Source organism: Dipodomys spectabilis, unplaced genomic scaffold (genome assembly GCF_019054845.1).
Source record: "Dipodomys spectabilis isolate Male_0828 unplaced genomic scaffold, ASM1905484v1 ptg000463l, whole genome shotgun sequence".
Taxonomy (NCBI): Eukaryota; Metazoa; Chordata; class Mammalia; order Rodentia; family Heteromyidae; genus Dipodomys; species Dipodomys spectabilis.
The window spans coordinates 42038-63086 of NW_024871140.1; the positions used below are offsets into that span (position 1 = coordinate 42038).

Consider the following 21049-nt stretch of genomic DNA (forward strand, 5'->3'; position numbering starts at 1 on the left):
ATCATTACCTGGTTTGTTATTGCTTTATAAGATTTTAAAAATTAAACCCTCTCTTTAATATGAAGCAAATTATATGTTACAGGATTTCAATGTTGTAAGTTGAACTTAATAACTGAGTCTTGGAAGTTAAGTAGGTTAATTAGTTCATCTTAGTTTTCTCTTCTTTTGATTTTACCTTTTTTCTGGTCCTGGGGCTTGGACTCAAGGCCTGGGCTCTGTCTCTGAGCCTCTCTGTGCTTAAGGCTAGTGTTTTACCACTTGCACCACAGTGCCACTTCTGGCTTTTTTTTTTTAGTAGTTTATTGAAGGTAAGAGTCTCATGGACTTTCCTGTCCAGGCTGGCTTTGAACTGTGATCTTCAGATCTCAGCCATGGTGAACTACTGGCACCTGGTATAAGTTCATCTTTGTGTGTGTGTGTGTGTGTGTGCGCGCGTGCACGCGCGCGCCAGCACTGGTTCTCAAACTCAGGGCCTGGGTGCTATCATTGAGCCATTTTTTGTGTGTGCTTAACTCTAGTGCTACCACTTGGTCCACAGCTCTCCTTCCCACTTTTTGGTGGTTAATTGGAGATAAGAATCCTACAGACCTTCATGCCCAGGCTAGCTTTGAGCTATGGGTCTCAGATCTCAGCTCCTCATTAGGATTATAGGTGTAAGCCACTGGTGCCCACCCAGCTCATCTATTTTTTTTTTATCAACCTCTTCCTTCCTGTTTGTATTTCATAGTTCTTCACTGTGCTTTTATTCTAGATGCCCCAGACTAGAAGGAGCCTGCACACGCACCCCTTGCCAGCATGGTGGCACCTGCGTGGACCACTGGTCCTGGCAGCAGTGTCGCTGCAGAGAGGGCCTGGCTGGGAAATACTGTGAGAAATGTAGGTGTCCAGCCCTGCTCACTGGGAACATATGCATCTGAATACACCACTGCGTCAGTAAAGCCAGGCCCTTGTATTAAACATGCCTTCTTTTAACATACAACAGTTGGTCAAATACAGTGACGTATTTAATTAGTTTCTTTAAACGAAAAAGAGTGACACCTTTGAAAGAATTGTCACTGCATCTGATTCTTTCTGAATATATTATTACTTTGTGTGTTATCTTCTGGAATGCTAAGAATTTTAAAAGAATTTTCAGGTGGTGCTTTATTGTTGCTTATCATCTAGGGATATTTCTCTAGTTATTTCTTTAGTGGATTTACTTAATATGCATTATTTATAATATATATGATATGTTATATATATATTTACCATATATACTTTTATATATATATATATATATATATATATATATATATATATATATATGGGTATTAGATATATCCACTAAATCATTGAGTACTGAGCTAAAACTAGCACACAACAGCCACAAAATATATGAAAGGCAAGATATCAATTTTAATTTGCAGTGAACTAATTCATTTTGAATAATAACTTAAATTCTTTCATCAGTTCTTGTCTTTTATGCTCTGATTTTCTTGTCATAAAGACAGTAATAACATCCAAACCATAGTTAGAAAGTGAAGTTCGGTGGTTTCCAGCTGTATATTACATTAGCAACCTCTAATGGGCCCTCTTTCATTAAGATTATATATATATATAACCATATATATAATTTTTTTCAAGTAAATTTTTAGTACTTAATTCAGTGGAAGTGTCTGATATCTTTTGTGTATGTGTCAGTCCTGGGGCTTAATTCTAGGGTCTTTTGTGCTCAAGGCTGACACTTGAGCCACAGCTCTACTGTGAGGTTTTTTGTTGCTAATTGGAGGTAAGAACCTCATGAACTTTTCTGCCAGGGCTGGCTTTGAATCTTGATCCTGAGGTCTCAGACTCCTGAGTAGCTAGGATTACAGGCATGAGCCAAGGAATTTTTAAGTGCATATTTTCAGCACTTGAATATATGCTGAAATTACTATTGTCCTTTGTATTAATTTTTGTCAGCATAGAAAGTGCTCCAATAGAAGGAAACCTGATAATGGTGGCTTTTGGGGGGTGAAAGGGGTGTGTATTAGAGGTGGTGAGGTTGAATGGAGTCCAGCATATATAGGCATGGAGCGTGAAGATACAACAATGACATTCCCATTACCACTACCACCCTTGCTTTATAACTGAAAGAAAGTGTTGCCAGAAATGGGTTATATATGAGACTCATTTTTTTGCTCTTCTCTGTCTTTCAGCTATTACTCCAGACACAGCCTTGTCTTTAGAAGGCAAAGGACGTCTGGATTACCACATGAGCCAGAATGAGAAGAGGGAGCATCTGCTGAGGCAGAGCCTGCGAGGGGCCCCAGTGGAACCTTATGGTGTGAACAGTCTGGAAGTCAAATTCAGGACAAGAAGTGAGAATGGAATTTTAATCCACATCCAAGAAAGCAGCAACTACACAACAGTTAAGGTAGGATGAACGCTTATGGTGACTTCATCATGGGGGTAGTGGGGGGACTGCCCATGGCATTGCTCACCTCTTACAGTGTCTAGACTTTTCTTTGCAAGCTCTTAAAGGGCTCACCAAGGCAGGACTCCAAGCATCAGCCAGAGCAACAGAGCTCGGAAAAAATTGCTTTCTAAACAACTTAGTATTGGTTGACAGTAGAGAACTATGCAGGATAGGAAAGCACAAATCTTTATTGCAAAGCTCATAATCCCAGCTTCTCAGAAGGCTGAGATTTGAGGATTTGGTTCAAAGCTAGTCTAGTCTGGGCAGAAAAGTTCATGAGACTCATTATCTCCAACTGGCCAGCGAAAAGCCAGAAGTGGAGGTATGGCTTAAGTGGTAGAGTGCTAGACTTGAGTGAAAAACCAAGCAAGAGCAAGAGACCCTGATTTCAAGACCAATTATGGAGCTTTGTGGGAGTCTATTTTGCTTGATTAAATTTTTAATAGTGGGGCTTTGCCTAGCTTTAAGCAAAGCAAAGGAAAACCATACAGTGCTGACTTGTGGAATTAAACTCCCCTGCAAATTGTACAGCTATATTAAAAAAAAGACATGCTGTGGTTTTGAAATAGAAAGCTCATCCCTTGCCCCCACTAGAAAATAAACATGAAGAGTAGGTTGTTTGTTATATGATTAGAGTAAATATTCCAGATTAAGAACTTTATTCAGGAGTATATGTTCAAGTCACAAGCTAGGCAAACTATGAAATTACCTGTATGTGAGATTTCTTGAAAGCAGATCACCTCATCTCTTCAAATAATGTTAAAACATTAGCTGTATAATTCTACATGCCAACAATTATATATAAATTTTAGTAAATTACTTATATTTGTGTGTGTCATTAATTGGGCCTGAAATCAGGACTAGGTGCTTTTTTACTCAAACTATACTTTACCACTTGAGCTCTTTCTTTAAAAATATTTTTTATTTAGTTTTAAGTAGCTATACAGAGTGGTTTCACATTCCCCATGTCAGTTTGTGAGTGCAATGCATCTCTATTGAAGCCCTCCCCTTCCAACTCCTCCCTCATCTCTCCTAACCTCACCCACCCCTCAAGTGACTGGGTTCCATTTTCACATATGCACATTGAATATGATGACTCTATTTGCGCACTTGTCCTCTCTCCATCATTCTCCTACATGTGGAGCACTTTAATAATCCTCAGTGTTGGACTATATCTTTGCTCCAAAGCAGTTCTGTTGTTTCTCTAAGTTTATTTAGATAAATGCAGATATAAGGTAAATTATATATTCTCAGATCTATGAATTTAAAACTAAATAAATTAATAATCATATAAACAACAGCAAAACATCATGATAGTATTTGGAACATTAGGAAGGCTGTGTTAGGTGGAATGCTGCAAGAGAGAAGATAAACATTAAAAACATTAGTGTGGGAAGTTCTCTTCTTGTCAGTCTGTTTATACATTTGGCATATGGAAAATGCCCTTCTAATAGACATTCATTGATGGAGAGATACATAGGAGAGACACACACAGCTGGTTGAAGAACCAATCAGACTTTTCTGATTACTAGTTGCTCATACCTACAATTCTAGATACTCAGGAAGCTGAGATCTGTTGAGCCCAGTTCAAAGCCAGCCTGGGAAGATGAATCCAAGAGAGTCATATCTCTAATTAGCCAGTAAAATGTCAGAAGAGGAATTGTGGTTCAAGTGGTAGAGCACCAGATTTGAGTAAAAAAGCTAAGCAAAACTGTGAAGCCTTGAGTTCAAGCCCTAGTACCAACACAAGAAAAAAGACATTGCTGTTTCTATCATGTATCCTTACTTGCTGCTCACTGTTATAATTATGTTAAATGTTATTTAACTTCAATTCCTCTATCTTTTCTGCTATGTGAATTTGGTATTGATACACACACACACACACACACACACACACACACACATTCTATCTGGAAAGAGTCTTTCATAAAACATTACTATATGACCAACGTACGTAAATGCATTCAGCATATTTTGCATGAAGTACCAATGTGCTGATTTGGAGCTCTCCCAGATGCCTACATTGCATGGAGAAACAACATTTGATCTGAGTCACACAGTGAACAGCTCTGTCTTTCCATTTCCTCTATTCAAGGCAGGGTGCCACTCACACTAGCGCCAAGACACCAGCTTTATCTGGCAGTGGAATGGTACTGTGCTCCCTGAAACAAATGTTCATCTAGCTCATGAATTATTCCATTTTTTAAATTGGTCTACTCATAGGGAAGGGAGCTTGGTGGCTGCTCGCAGGAGCAGGGCATCTGTGTCTTCTGGGTTTCTCTGGGGAGGGGAGGTAAACTAACACCTTAGGAAACATGAAAAAGCAAACCCAACCCAAAAAGTCATCTAGCCTTCCATGATCAACAAGTCATTCTTTGCTCTTCAGCTTCATTCCAAGAAATGTTATAGCCTAGCTATTTAATTGGTTGAGAGCTGAGGATCACTCTCTGAAGCTAGCCTAGGGAGAAAAGCCCAAGAGACTCCTACCTCCAATTAACCAGCAAAATGCTGGAAGTGGAGCTGTGGCTCAAGTGGTAGAGCGTCAGCACTGAATGGAAAGGCTAAGGAATAAGTGCCCAGGCCCTGAGTTCAAGACATAGCTCCTACACATATACATGTACCAAAAGAAATAACACATCATTTCTTTCTTAAAATTATTATACACATCATTTCTTTCTTAAATTTCCAATGGGTAATAGATGAGAGGGCAAAGAATTTATTTTGGTCTTGATTTTTCCAACTATACTTCTTTTATACTGAGTACTCATTTTATATTTTGCAAGTGATAATAGCATTTTTGATGGCCATAGGCTATTTGTCAAACCAGACAAATAAAATACATGAAATATTTGATATTGAAATAGAGTATTCCCAAAAGATGTTATTTATCTAAATAGCTATTCACTCCATTATTAAATCGTGTTCTTATAAAATAATTCTGTGCATCTCAAGAAGCTAAATATAGACAAAAGCTATTGATGGAGAATATGAAGAACAACTGCATTCAATTTCTTGTTCAAAAGTTATTATATAAGCCAGTTGCTGGTGATTGATGATTGTAATCCTAGCAGTTCAAGAGCATGAGAACCTGAGTTCAAACCCTAGTCCCAACACACATACACACACAAAGTAATTATTTAAGATTTGCACACTGTGTTATACTTTACAAATAGGACCATACTAATGCTCAAACAATGTATTCAAAGAGTAGCTTCAGTAATGCAAATATAAATGTAAAATGTAATAAAAGAAAACTACTGAAAACACTAAATAGTAAGTTACTACCTAAAATTGCAGAAGATACATGCTAACACCGTCTAATACTAGCAGAGATACTTTCTTTATGCAGACTGCTTAGATGAATCAGTCTTTTAAAAATTCAATTCTAAAGCTGGCTGCCAATGGCTCATGACTATAATTCTAGCTACTCAGGAGGCTGGGATCTGAGTATCACAGTTCAAAGCCAGCCTGGGCAAGAAAGCTCAAGAGACTCTTATCTCTAATGAAAAAGCCAGAAGTAGAGCTGTGGCTTGAGTGGTAGAGAACTACCACTATGAGCAAAAATGCCCATAGACAGCTTCCAGGTCTTGAGTAAAAGTCACAGGACTGGCATGTACACATGCACACATGCACACGTGTACACACACACACAGATTCAGTTCTATAAGTTTGTATATTTAAACATGTATTTCATTTGGTCTTATTTTTAATTAATTTTTTTGACAGATCAAGAATGGGAAAGTACATTTCACTTCTGATGCAGGGATTGCTGGGAAAGTGGAGAGAAATATTCCTGAAGTTTATGTTGCGGATGGACACTGGCATACTTTCTTAATTGGGAAGAATGGAAGTGCCACGGTATTGTCCATTGACAGAATGTATAGCAGAGATATCCTTCACCCCACTCAGGATTTTGGTGGTCTCGATGTGCTCACCATATCTCTTGGTGGAATTCCACCCAACCAAGCTCACAGAGATGCCCAAACAGGTAATTGCTTGAGTATAGCCATGAAAGAAAGGGAAAAAACATGTTCTCAGTTGGGAATTTTTGTGACCAAACAGGTAGAATTTGCTTACTTAACAGGAACTCCCAACTCAGGATGATTTGTTGCAATAAAGGGTTTTGCAAAAGTAGCACCAGTGAAGATGGCTTTAAGACCACCTCAAGTGCATTTAGAAAATTTAGAAACAATAAATGCTGGCCATCATCTCCTTTATTCACTTATATCTATTCTACCAAGGTCATAATTCACCCGTTTTTATGCTTTGCTTGTCTGCTGAGCTAGTGTTTACTCATTCCTGAATTCATAATTATGCTGTCCATGGGGCATGTGAGAAAAGGGAGACAAATGTTAATCAAACCCTTACACAAATCAATATAGTATTTTAACTTAACAAAAATGATGTGAAGGATGGATGCAAAGTAGTAAGAGAACGTGAAGGAAGTAATGGAAACCTTTGTACACTTACATGTGAATGATGAAGCCAGGTGCTGGTGATTATGTCTGAAATATTTGCTATTCAGGATGCTGAGAAATCAGATGGCAGTTCAAACCAGCCTGAACAGAAAAGACTCTTATCTTCAGCTAACCAGAAAGAAGCTATAAGTGGAGATGTGGCTCAAGTGATAGAGCACTAGCCTTAAACCAGAAAGCTCAGTAACAGTGTCCACCCCCTGAGTTCATGCCCTAGGACCCCACAAAAAAAGTAGACAAAGGAGAGAGACATGATGTGTTCTAGAAAGTTAAACAAATCACTAGTGTTTTTTTTTTCATGCTTGTGTGTTCCACCCACTCTGTTGATATTGCATGACCTTGTAGCTGAACCTCTTGGCCTACTTTTTTTTTTTTTTTTTTTGGTGGTATTGCTGTTGTTAGTGATTAAAAAATAATTTGGATTGTGTGCCGTGTTCCCTTCAAGGCGCTTGATCTCAAAAGCCTTGTGTTCTGACTTGGCTTTTTCCACTCAAGACTGGTGCTCTACTACTTGAGCCACACCTCCAGTTCCAACTTATGGCTGGTTAATTAGAGTTTTCCCTGGGCTGGCTTTGAACAGTTATCCATCTCAGCCCCCTGAATAGCTCAGATTACAGGGTGAGCCATCAGCACCCAGAATTGGATTTAGTTCTAAGTAGCAATTTAAAGTACACAGATTGCAAAAGCAGAGCCAGAACATGATTAAACCGAGCAAGAGAGAGATTGAAGACACTGAAGTCTGTTTGGCTAATTCCTAAGGCTTCAGGTGGTATAAACCAGTCCCTTCTGCACTTCCGGGAAACTTTACTCACCCTGCTGACTCAACTCGCATGGATTTCCGATCTTGTAGCTGGAGGGCGGAATTAACTCTAGTTTCTAAGGATCCGGTATGGGCGGCTTCTCAGGATGTGATTGGGCGGCTTCTCAGCTTCCGTTACTCTTCCTTGCAGGGCTCAGCGGCTGCATTGCTTGGGTGTTATATGGAGGTGAAAGTCTCCCTTTCAGCGGGAAGCACAGCTTGGCCTCCATCTCGAAAACAGATCCCTCGGTGAAGATCGGCTGTCGCGGGCCCAACATCTGTGCCAGCAACCCCTGCTGGGGCGACCTGCTGTGCCTGAACCAGTGGTATGCATACAAGTGCGTTCCTCCCGGGGACTGCGCCTCCCACCCATGCCAGAACGGGGGCAGCTGCGAGCCTGGCCTCGTCTCGGATTTCACCTGCAGCTGCCCTGAGTCGCACACGGGGCGGACCTGTGAGACCGTGGTGGCCTGCCTGGGCATCCTGTGCCCCCAGGGCAAAGTGTGCAAGGCTGGAAGTCACGGAGGGCACGTGTGCGTGTTGAGCCCCAGCCCGGAGGAGATCTCGCTCCCCCTGTGGGCCGTGCCCGCCATCGTGGGCAGTTGCGCCACCGTCCTCGCCTTCTTGGTCCTCAGCCTCATAGTGTGCAATCAGTGCCGAGGGAAGAAAGGCAAGAGTCCAAAGCAGGACAAGAAACCGAAGGAGAAGAAGAAGAAGAAAAAGAAGAAGAAAGGCAGCGAGAACGTCGCTTTCGATGACCCAGACAACATCCCTTCCTACGCGGACGACCTGACAGTGAGAAAGCAGCCCGAGGGGAACCCCAAGCCGGACATCATCGAGCGGGAGAACCCCTATCTCATCTACGACGAGACGGGGCTCCCCCACGGTGCGGAGACCGTGCCCAGCGCGCCCCTGGCCTCCCCGGAGCAGGAGATCGAGCACTATGACATCGACAATGCCAGCAGCATCGCGCCCTCGGACGCCGACATCATCCAGCACTACAAGCAGTTCCGCAGCCACACGCCCAAGTTCTCCATCCAGAGGCACAGCCCGCTGGGCTTCGCCCGGCAGTCCCCCATGCCCCTGGGCGCCAGCAGCCTCACCTACCAGCCCCCCTACGGGCCCGGGCTGAGAAGCGGCTCGCTCAGCCACTCGGCTTGTCCCACCCCCAACCCTCTGTCTCGACACAGCCCAGCGCCTTTCTCCAAATCATCTACTTTCTACAGTAACAGCCCAGCCAGGGAGCTCCATCTTCCTCTGAGAGATGGAAACACGTTGGAAATGCACGACACCTGCCAACCTGGCCTTTTCAACTATGCCACGAGGCTGGGGAGGAGGAGCAAGAGTCCGCAGGCCATGGTGGCTCACGGCTCCAGACCGGGGAGTCGCCTCAAGCAGCCGATCGGGCAGATTCCGCTGGACTCCTCCCCGCCGGTGGGACTCTCCATCGAAGAGGTGGAGAGGCTGAACACCCCGCGCCCGCGGAACCCCAGCATCTGCAGCGCCGACCACGGGAGGTCCTCGTCGGAGGAGGACTGCCGACGCCCGCTGTCCAGAACCCGGAACCCGGCCGACGGTATTCCGGCTCCGGAGTCTTCCTCCGACAGCGACTCGCACGAGTCCTTCACCTGCTCGGAGATGGAGTACGACCGCGAGAAGCCGATGGCCTACATGTCCAGGGTGCCCAAGCTCTCCCAGGTCAACGAGTCGGACGCCGATGACGAGGACAACTACGGCGCCAGGCTGAAGCCTCGGCGGTTCCACGGGCGCCGGGCGGAGGGCGGCCCCGCGGGGCCCCAGGCGGCAGCCGCGGGCGACGGCACGCTGAGGCCGGGCCAGCCGGCGGGCGGCTTCAGCTGGGACAGCCTCCTGAGCTGGGGGCCCGGCTTCGGCCACTATGCTGACGTCTTCATCGACTTGGCGTCTCTCCCAGAAAAGGCGGCGGGCAAAGAAGAAGCCGGGGCCGCGAAGCCTGGCCCCGCGGAGGGCGAGGCCGAGCAGCGCGCATGAGGCGCCCGGCAGGGGAGGGGAAAGCCAGAACCCCGACCCGCGGGGCGATCGCGGACCGAGTGTGGACCCCACTCACAGAGGGCCCTCGGAGGCCCTCGGTGGACGGACGCGTGGGAGGGCAAACCCCAGGCTGCTGAGACAGACTCGAAATGACTCCTAATTCAATCCTGTTCCGTTGTATTTTTTGCCTGCATGCGTGGTGTTTGGTAACCAGTCACATGGCTTGCAACGTTGGGCAAGTTTGGCTGATGAGTCAGTGTTTGGTTGTTGTGATTTTTCTTTTTTGGGGGTTAATGAGTAACGGTTACCATTACAGAAATGGCGGGGGATGTGGTAGGGTTTCCATTGTGTTGTTATGATTGCGTTTTACGTGGCAAGATCCTTGAGATGCAGCCCGGCCCTTGTAAAGTATAGAAAAAAGCTTTCCACTTGTTTTGTGGAAGACTACGTATTAACACTTTTCAGAACTAGAGCTTGCGTATTCAGTGGTGCTTAGAAATGGTTCAGTTTGCTTGCGTGTAATGGGACATTGGGTACTGAAGTTAAGTCAGCACTTTCATGCTTTCTGACGAAAGAGTGTTCAAACATGCGCACCTCTCCGGATCAGTTGCGGCCCTCTGACTTTTCCTCGCTCTTCCACGAGGAACCAAGGACTGTATTCTGTCCCCAAACATGGCTACCTTCCTAGTGTGAAACCTTTAAAAGTTATTTATTGAAATAAAAAAGTTCTATGCTTTTAACATTTAACAAATTGAATTAAACAAAGCTATGATTGGACTGACATTTTCCATCCATTTAGCATTCACCCCAAGTACCCAGGTTTAAAAAAATAATTTATGTAAAGTCCAATTGCAATACTTTTTACTTCCTGTGATTTTTGTAGATCATGTTTTTAATACTGTGTGTAAAGTCTTTTTTATTTTTGTTTTGTTTTTTTTTACACCTGAGCTGTGTTTTTGATAGATATTTTCCTATGCCTAATGATTTTCTTACTTTCAGGGAAGGTAAGAAAAGACTTTTTTTATATTTGTTACTTATGTAACATTCCTATTTTCCACATTTTTGATATTTGTAACATATGGTATGCCTTTCTACTTTGTAAATGCCAACAATAGAATTAAATATTTATTTAAAATACATTGTATTCATGTCCTGTACTTGTAAATAGGGACTGTTATATTGAATTTAGTGGGACAGCAGCATTTAAAAACTGAAACAGTACCATAGTGGCTCATGTTTGTAATCCTAGCTACTCAGGAGATAGAGATCTGAGGATCATGGTTCAAAGCCAGGTTAAGCAAGAAAGTCTTCAGTTAACCAGCAAAAATAAATAATAAGTCAATTAAGTGAAGATGTGGCTCAAACGGTAAAGTGCTAGCCTTGAGCAAAATAGCAGGACTATGGGACATTTTCCAGAAGAGATGCCACAAGGTCATTTTAGTGCATTCCTACTAAAATGAGCACAGAGCTAGTGGATTCTTCTGGGATTTGAGGAATCTAGACTAATTTTGTCTTACAAGACTGATATTACTAGGAATCTACATTAAATATTCCACTATTGAATATTTGTAAGTTCTTCTTAGAATATTTTCACTGAAGCCGAGCACTGGTGGCTCACGCCTGTAATCCTAGCTACTCAGGAGGATGAGATCTGAGGATCGGCGGTTCAAAGCCAGCCCGGGCAGGAGAGACCGTGAGACTCTTATCTCCAATAAACCACCAGAAAACCGGAAGTGGTGCTGTAGCTCAAGTGGTAGAGCGCTCGCCTTGAGCTGAAGAGCTGAGGGACAGCGCCCAGGCCCAGAGTTCAAGCCCCACAACCGACCAAAAAAAAAAAATATTTTCACTGAAAGCCATCTTGAGGCTGGGCATAAAGAAGCAGCAGTGAATTAAAACTGATCTGGAGAAGCACCTAGTTCTCATTTCCTCCACCAACCCAGCTCAATTTCATAGCAGTCAACGATCTCTTCCATGTTTTAATCTTTAATTTATGGATCTCTCTGAATACATTCTACAGGCTGTCTAATGGCAAGTCTATTTTCCAATATTCCTGAATAGTGAAAACAACCCAGAAGAGAACGGCAGAGAGCATGAGAGAATTGTTTCTCAAGTAGCCACACTGAGGTGTTAAAGTTGCTGGAAAGACCATGCAACCGCAGAATATTTTAGAATCAGATATCTCCATCAAATTTAATATTTATGGACAACATATTTCTACACTAATGAGTACATGGAAAACATTTTATAATGGAAATATTTTAAAATCAGCACCAACAAGTTGAGATAAGGACAATTATTTTGGCACTTAATAATGCTGACATAATTATTTTTGCTTCAGAAGAAAAAAAGGTCAAATACTAAAATCATAGTATATGCTGAATGTGGTTTGGATACTGAGTGTTGGACACTAATTTTCTATCTCTCATTTTTTGATCGCCTATGATGAGCCAACATGGTTTCAATTTTTTTGTTTCCCTATGAAATTTCAGCATCATGAGTTTATTCCCCAAATATGGGAACATGTTGATGTTTTGTGTAACTAGAAACAATGGTGTTTTTTTGTTTTTGTTTTGTTTTATGGAGAACTTCCCAAACATCTAAATGTGCTCAAGGTTATAAACTCTAATTCAGAACAGAGTTGATAGTATCGAAGCACTCAGGGAAGTTAACTTGATGCCCGGGTTTTTTGTGTTCTTTTTCTCTTATTGCTTTGTGAGATAGAGCAAATTCTCTTGAATTATGGATCTGAGTGCAGGACCAAGATAGTATTCTTATAGGAAAACACCTAGTATTTTTCTTCACAGAATCTTTTTCAGTGAAGCAAGAACAATATTTATAGCAAACTAGATCAGAAATGTAATAAAAGATTTCACTGAAAACAGAGATGGTTAGGCACAAGTGCTCCCACCTGCAATCCTAGCTACTCAGGAGGCTGTGATCTGAGGACTGTCCTTCAAAGCCTGCAGGACTTTGAAGGAAAGTCCCTGAGATTCTTATCTCAAATTAACAAGCAAAAAGATGGAAGTAGAACTGTGGTACTCTTGGTAGAGTAACAGTCTTGAGCAAAATAGTTAAGTGAAATCTAGAGGCCCTGAGTTCAAGACCCAATACCAGAACCAAAAAAAGAAAAAAAATGGAGATTAATTTACTGAATTATGAAGTAATGTGGCACACACAATTGGGCTGCATTATTGTAAACAATTTGACAAAGTAACAATCTCCATAAATAAATGGATGGTACTGAACTGTGGTTCACACACAAAATCAAGCATTAGAATTCAAATTGCTCCCAGTCCCTCAAAGGTCTTTTGGGATTTCATGGTGCATACACACTCATTTAATACCCCTTGCATCTTCTCCCAGAGAAACATTGCCTGCAAACTGAAAATACCCCAGGTATTTGGTCCTGATCATGTGAGGATCAGGGAGTAGATCATGTGATCATAGTCTGGAGGACTGGGCTTAAGAGACCATGAACTCTGCTTGCTTCTTACCAACAGCTTTGCTGTGGCTATCAAGCTGTTTCAGAATTTTCTAAATGAGCAGATTCTTGGATAGCTTATTAAGATAAATTAAAACCACTTTAACAAATGGAGAACTAGAAGAGCCTGGAGAACAACTCCCAGTTAAAGTATTAACGAAATGCTTTACGCACAACAAGATTGATGAGAAACATAATGCTTTCAATGTGGAAACTTGGGTTCTTTATAAATATTTTATTTGTAAGGGAAACTAAGTTACATCCCTTGAAACTTTATTAGTTCCTGAGATTCCATCAAGAATAAATCACTATTGTGACATAAATGCATTTTATTTATCTGGAATCCCACACAATGATAAATCTGTGAGCCTCAGAATGAATTTTAAATATTGGAATCAATAAGTTTTGCTGTTATTCTTTTTCCGACTTTATTTGGGTCATAACTTCAAGATGACTGAAATTATTTGCCTTATGAAAAGGAAGCCTACAAAGGGAATATATTTTAGCACATTATTTAGGCTTTCTGTATGCAATAAAGCATTACAATCTGTCATTAATCAAGCTTATGTCCCTTATATAATGGCCAGTAGTTTAGTGTGTGTGTGTGTGTGTGTGTGTGTGTGTGTGTGTGTATGGTTAATTGGAGGTGAGTCTCTCGGACTTTCCCTCCATCCTCAGATCTTAGCCCCCTAAGAAGCTAGGATGGTACCCAGCAAATCAGCCAAAAGTCTTAATGATTTGTCAATGCAAGTGTTACCACTACACCCAAATGGCTTTGAATAGATTTTATTGATGGATAAAATTTATAGGTGGCTCCACTATTGTATCACTGATAAATTGTTTTCAAAGCTTGTTGTTATTTCAGTAGGATATATGTATAGTGTCCTAAAGTGGCATTGTGATATAAACATATATTTCTAACATTAACCATGAAAACTCTTGGAAGAAATCTTTTGTCAGTAGCATCTAAACGATGAACCCATAATTGTGTCAGAAGTCACAGAAATTATAAGTTCTTAAAATGTGTAAATTGAAACACGTACAGATAATCTAAATTCTGAACATATTAGACAAAGGACTGACTCATGAAATCTTCAGGTATTGAATATTCAAAGTTGATTCACCAGGATGAATTCTTGAAGGAATGGGAAGAAACACAGAGTGTTTTAAGCAGCATTGTGAGAAGGCAGGTGATCCTCAGGTGACCCAGTTGGATTCTTCCAAGTCTGTCAGTTTACAAATTGGTTTTCCAACTCCCAAATCAGTCACCATGATATCCTGATAGAAAATAAGGATCATGATTCATGTAACATTCTAGAACAAATAAAATACCCAGTGATGTACAAAGTTTCTTGGAAATGTTGCCAGGTTCTCTGTGTCAAATTGAAACCATATTTTCTGTGGTACAGATGCTGAACAAACTTAGACTCCCATTTTCCCATACCTTGTCATCTTCCCTCTGGTTTCCTTGTGAGCTTCTTGTCATTTCTGAATCAGGATGCCCTAGGAAACAGTTGTGCCATCCACATCTTTGGATCTAAAAAATGAAACAGTGTAGGAAATGGTCTTTTAAGAGCAAAAAGTAAAATAAAAAAACACAGTATGATTAAAACAATGAACTCCATAGTCCACTCCAGAAAAGTGCTCATTACTTTACAGTCTGCAGGAAAAGAAAGTCACTGTGTATTGACTGAATCAGGGGAAATACTAATCAAAAAGTAGGGTGACAAGGCATATTCTTCATTGTAAGTGATGGATTTTAGAAATGCCTTTGATAAACAGAAATAAAAAAGCAAATTCTCCTCTTCTGTGTTGATAGCCATCACTGGACAGTTGACAATGGAGTTCTATTTAACAGCAAACCTTCTGTGGCTTAAAAACACTGTGCTACTCAGACAGAAAGTGCAAGATTAAACTGGGTACTGATGGCGCACACTTGCCATCCTCAGACACGCAGGAGGCTGAGATCTGAGGATTGTGATTTGAAGCCAGCTGAAAAATCTGACAGACTCATCTCTAATTAACCACCAAAAAACCAGAAGTGAGGGTGTGGTGCAAGTGGTAGATGGATAGCCTTGAGCAAAAAAGCAAAGCAAGAGTAAAAGGCTTTTGAGTTCAAGCCCAGTATTGGCACACATGTGCATACAGCGCACGTGCGCACGCGCGCACACACACACACACACACACACACACTGGAGAGATAGCCCATGATACACAAACAGATCCATCATTCAAGGGTGAAGCTAAGCTATATTTTTTTTCTTTTCAACCTTTATTGCCATTAAGAATTGCAAATGCCCCATGAAAATGTACAGTTTGGACTATGAACTTAATTAGGATAGCTAAAATTATACTTTTTACTTGAAATTATTTTAATTTACAACACTGAATTAAGAATAGAATGAGATGAAGAAAGCAAAACCAATTATTTTAGGCCACTTTCTATTCAAACTAAAGATCATGTCTAGGGTATTCTGCATCAAATGACAGCACTTGAATAGATATTTGTAACATATTAACTACAAAATAGCCACACCTAAAAGGTGACCGTTAGGATTGGAGGTATGCCTCAAGTAACAGAGCCCTTACCTCCCCTGAACAAGGTCTTAAGTTCAAATCCCAGAACTGACAAAACCCAAAAAGACATTTGCTTTCACAAAGCTTGCAAGTTCTGAGCTTTTCTTTTACAAAATGCTTTCATATTTTCACAATTCTGTTTTCAGAGAGTTAGTGAAATACTTGCAGAGAAATGGTATTTGTAGTCATCTCTGTTCAACACACAGGGACCTAGGCAATAAATATAATCAATTATTCCCAAACTAATGCATTTTCAAAATTAATTTCAAATGGCATGTTTTAAATAACAATTCATAATGATAAAATAATAAGCAGAATACTAGTAGCTCATGCCTCTAATCCTAGTACACAGGTGGTTGAGATCTGAGGATCGTGGTTCAAAGCCGGACCAATCAAGAAAGTCCCAAGAGACTCTTATCTGCAATAAGCCACCAAAAATCCACTTGAGGTGGTAGAGTGCTAATGTTGAGCAAAGAAGTACAGGGACAGCTCCTAGGCCTTGAGTTCAAGCCTTAGGACCAGTCCCCCATCCACCCACACCCCACACAGACACACACACACACACACACACACACACACACACACACACACTAATAAAATAATAAAGACTAAAATATTTTATAATAATAAAACATTCATAATGTTTTCAGTAGTCCTTGCATTTTCTAATGACTTACGACAATTAAAATTCCTGATACTTGAAAGTCATTGCCATGAATTAAATAATATCTTCACTTATTTAGTTGCTTGTACATCTGACTGCCAGCTAATATTTTGTCACAGTATTTTGTCTCCAGTAACAAGTATATGAGTTTTCCCAGACTGATCATTTTGCTGAGTTTGTGGTTAAAAGGGCAAATGCCTGCATTGGTTGACAATACTGAATAATGATTTCTGACATTTGTCTAAATGTGTCAAAATTCCCTGTGTGCTCCAGCTCCACTGGTATCATTTTTCCATTTTAATTTTTCTGGGCTCCATTCAAATTGTTATTAGATCCTGTTGTGTGTGTGTGTTTAACTCTGTACTACAGAAAGAAGGGATTCAAAACTATGAGGAAAATAATCAAATGACACATTTTTTCCCCTGACATTTGTGTTTTTCTATTTTTTAATTTTTCTGATTACTTTGGTAACACTAAATATTTATTTATTTATTTATTTATTTTTTGGGTCTGGTCGTGGGGCCTGAACTCTGGGTCTGGGCGCTGTCCCTCAGTTCTTCAGCTCAAGGCTAACGCTCTACCACTTGAGCCACAGCGCCACTTCTGGCTTTTTTTTTCTTTTTGCTTATGTGGTGCTGAGGAATCGAACCCAGGGCCTCAGGCATGCAAGGCAAGCACTCTACCACTGAGCCACCTTCCCAGCCCCTAAATATTTCTTATGTGTCCTGGTTTTCCTGAATATTTCCTCCAACATAACCTAATTTCATGTAATATTTTATGATTTTATTTAAACAAGTCACACATATATTTTATTAAGTAGGTAGCCAATGTATTTTATATAAATTCAAGGATCACCATGAAAACCTGAATAACGAGTCTAATGTGACCAGGCTATACACATTGTTACCATGTTTTGTCTGTCATGGGGCTTAAACTCAGGGTCTGGGCACTCTCCTACAGTTTTTTTCTCAAGGCTATTGGTGCATCACTTGAACCACATCTCCATTTTGGGGATTTTTGGTAATTAATTGGAGATGATGGTCTCACACATTTTCTTGCCCAAGCTGGCTATAACCATGATCCTCAGATCTCAGCCTCCTGAATATCTAGGATTACATATGTGAGCCAGTAGGGCCCAGTATTGGAGACATTTTTTTAATCATTGTTTAAAATTGTGACTCTGATAGTGTGTTTCATAATGGGTCTCCACTTTGTAGCTAATTGAGATTTGGGAATCAATTGTAGAGATAAAAAATTGATATCAAATTCATAGAGGTAATGGATTTTGCCCAATATTAAAATCAATTTAGGGTATCACTATAGAAACCTGGTTCTAGCTCACAGAGGAAGAGAAAGTGGCAATAAATCTCTTAGTTTAGATTGCTATGCAGCAGTGGAATTCTGATGTTAGATACAGACTCACACTTGCATGCATACAAAACATATGTTTTTCAAACTGAAGCTTAATGTTTTTGACAATGTGATGCAACTCAGATAAGCAAACATTCCAATATTTAAAGTAAAAAAAGACGAGTTTAGTGACAATGGCTCATGATTATAAGCCTAGCTATTCAGGAGGCTGAGAGCTGAGGATCATAGTTCAAAGCCAGCTTAGGCAAAAAAAGTCCCTCAGACACTTATCTCCAATCAAAAATATCAAAAAGCTGGAAATGGAATCATGGCTCAAGTTGTAGAGCACTAGTCTTGAGCCAAAAAGCTCAAGAACATCACCCAAACACAAACACACACAGACTTAAAGAGAATGAATTTTAGTCTGTATACTAAGAGTTCTCTGAGTTGTACAATGATGAGAGTTTAATCTCAGATTTGGCATCAAGTAGGGAAGGGAAATTACTTACAAGTAAGGGGCGAAGGGCAATCACCCTGTGCAGAGAGAATATGAAAGCTCGGGTCTCAAAGGGGCCTGAGTATATGACAGCATCTAAGAAGGAAGAGCAACTAGATTCCAGAGATCCTGAGAAAGCAGTGTGAGTGTCTGTGTGTGTATGTGCATACAGAGAGGAAGTAAGAAGGGGGGAAGAAAGGAAAGAAGGTAGAAGAGAGAGGGAGAGAAAGAGAGAGAGAGAAAGAGAATCTGAGTACATGGGAGAAGCAGGAAGCAGTCCCACACACCTGCTACTGTGTGATGCATTTGAGGATCTTTCTCATTTAGCTCACATATTCTTGACAACACAGATAGTTGAACCTAAACCACATTCAAAATGTTATTAAATTAACTTTACATAGTTATACAAAGGAGTTTCAATTCAGCATGTTAGCTTATGAGTACAATGCATGTGTTTTTTTGTTTTAGTTTCGGTTTGGTTTTTTGTTGTTGTTGTTGCTGTTGTTATCTGCAAGAAGATGTGCATGGTGTTCCGACTCAATATGTTACTTTCTGAGTACAAAGCTTCTTGATCAATGTCTCCTTTGCTTCCAGCATCCTCCCCTGTCTCCCATGCCACCTCTCCCCTCTATCATACTGTTAGTGTTGAAAAACACATTTTAAATAAAAAAAATCTTTGGAGAGATGTAAGGATTGATAATAAGACTCACAGAGTTATGGTTACAAAACTGCAAGAAGCACAAACTGAGATGATTTGTATTTTGAAGACAAACACTAGAAATCTTTATTGCAAATGTCTTTCTTTCACATGCTCATTGAATATGCATGAAGAACTTAATTTGTGTATCACGGAACTATCAAACCATCCACGGCTCTGATAATACATTTTCTAAGAGGCATGAAAATTTATAACTACTAAATGATGTTTGTCAACTTTGCTTTACAATTTATTTTTCAATAGATGAAATCTCAGAAAATGTAATAGGTGTACCATATGGCAGCTACAAAATTATTCAATAATTTTCTCAGGCAGGCTACTGTAAGATAAGTCAATAAGTTAATAAGCTCACATAATTTGCCATAAGTTAATATACCTGAAGCTAATGGCTTACAATTGATATGCAATTGTAAATCATGAGTTTTCCAGCTTGCTTCATGAGTACCATTATCACCATCTGTGACCTACCTTTTTTAAAAAAAATTGTTTTCACGCCGGTACTGGGGCTTGAACTCAGGGGGCCTGTTCCTTAGGTTGTTCACTCAAGGCTGGCACTATATAACTTGAGTCCCACCTCAACTTCCACATTTTTGCTAGTTCATTGGAGATAACTGTCTTCAAATTTTTTGCCCAGAATGACTTTGCTCTCATAATCCTCATCTCTCAGCCTGCTGAACCACTAGAATTATAGGCATAAGCCACCAGCTCCCAGCTCAGCTTGATGTATAGCAAGAAGTCACTTATGCCAAAATAACAACAAAATAGCAAGAAGGTTTTGATATTATTTTTTCTAATTTTATTCTAATTATGGAGAACTATAGCACGTAAACTTGTTGACTAGCATGAATAAGAGCCTGGGTTTTTGTTGAATTTGTAGTAGATTTCACAGTTCACCCATTTCCTATAATTCACTATATGCAAATCTATTTCCAACGATCAAAAGTTTTTCAACTGGTCTAATTTGAATAGGTATCACATCTGTAGGTATGACCAAACAATAATAAATTTCAGAGATTCTTTTAAAATAGGTTGCTAACACCATATTCAGTGTTCTTTTCTATCTCATCAATTATGAAAAAGAGCTGAGTAGCAGCTCATGCCTGTAATCCTAGTTACTCAGGAGGCTTAGAGCCTGGGCAGGGTAGTTCATGAGACTCCATCTTCAATTAACCACCCAAAAAGCTGGAGCTGTGGCTCAAGTGGTAGAGTGCTAGCAAAAGAGCTCAAGGACAGCGCCCAGGCTGAGTTTAAGTCCCAAGACTGGCACTACAAACAAACAAACAAATAAAAATTATTATCATGGATGAAGATTAGAATTTAAGAGATATGAGGATTAATAAGACTCATGGAGTAATGCCTACAAAAATACAAGAAGCATAAATTGAGATGATTTATATTTTGAAGAACAAATTCTAGGAATCTTTCTTTCACATGCTCATTGAATTTTCATGAAACACTTAACTTTTGTATACTAGAGAACTATCAAAACATCCACCTATGTAAGAAATTATACCTATGCCCATCAGCTATCAAAGTCATCACAGACAAAGAATAGAACGTGAACAAAGCCTACATGAGTTTAAGGTCAACTTTACTACTGGCCTGATTTTCAGGCCAGTAATGCTTGTCTCCCCCCAGTTACATGGTACTTAATGTATGTCTACTGATATTAACATGGTGTATCTTTACTATTTTCCCATACCATGTCTCAGCTGCATGACTTCTACCTTCTCTTTCTTCTTACTTAGCAAGCTGATCATGAATCAGTTCTTTTTGGCCATTCCATCCTGGCTTCTGGTCCTTCAGGAGTTCCACAATAGTGATAATCCCATCCACTCTAGAGAAGCTGAAGATTAAATACCCTAATTTATGTAAACTTCTTAGAACATAAAGGGCCTCTTAGGCAATCAAGTCCTTTACCAATAAGGATGATGGAGCCAACCATTCTTCCAGAACATTTAATGAGCAACTATGTTGGTCTCTGCCTGAGGTCTGGATTTCTGTTCTGAAGGGAGAAGCTTAGGGGTTTCCATCTAAATCCT

General features: G+C 40.5%; 1 protein-coding gene across 1 annotated transcript in view; it reads left to right on the forward strand.

Annotated features, from left to right (window-relative positions):
- LOC122098180 (protocadherin Fat 4-like) overlaps window positions 1-9832 on the forward strand; it is a gene marked incomplete at its 5' end in the record, with an annotated part of 49285 nt that extends 39453 nt beyond the window's left edge. The window contains 4 exons of the mRNA XM_042668673.1: window positions 752-876; window positions 2178-2395; window positions 6164-6425; window positions 7863-9832. Coding sequence (XP_042524607.1) covers window positions 752-876; window positions 2178-2395; window positions 6164-6425; window positions 7863-9721 — 2464 coding nt within the window. The remainder of the gene's footprint in view (window positions 1-751; window positions 877-2177; window positions 2396-6163; window positions 6426-7862) is intronic.
- Window positions 9833-21049: the final 11217 nt, after the last annotated feature.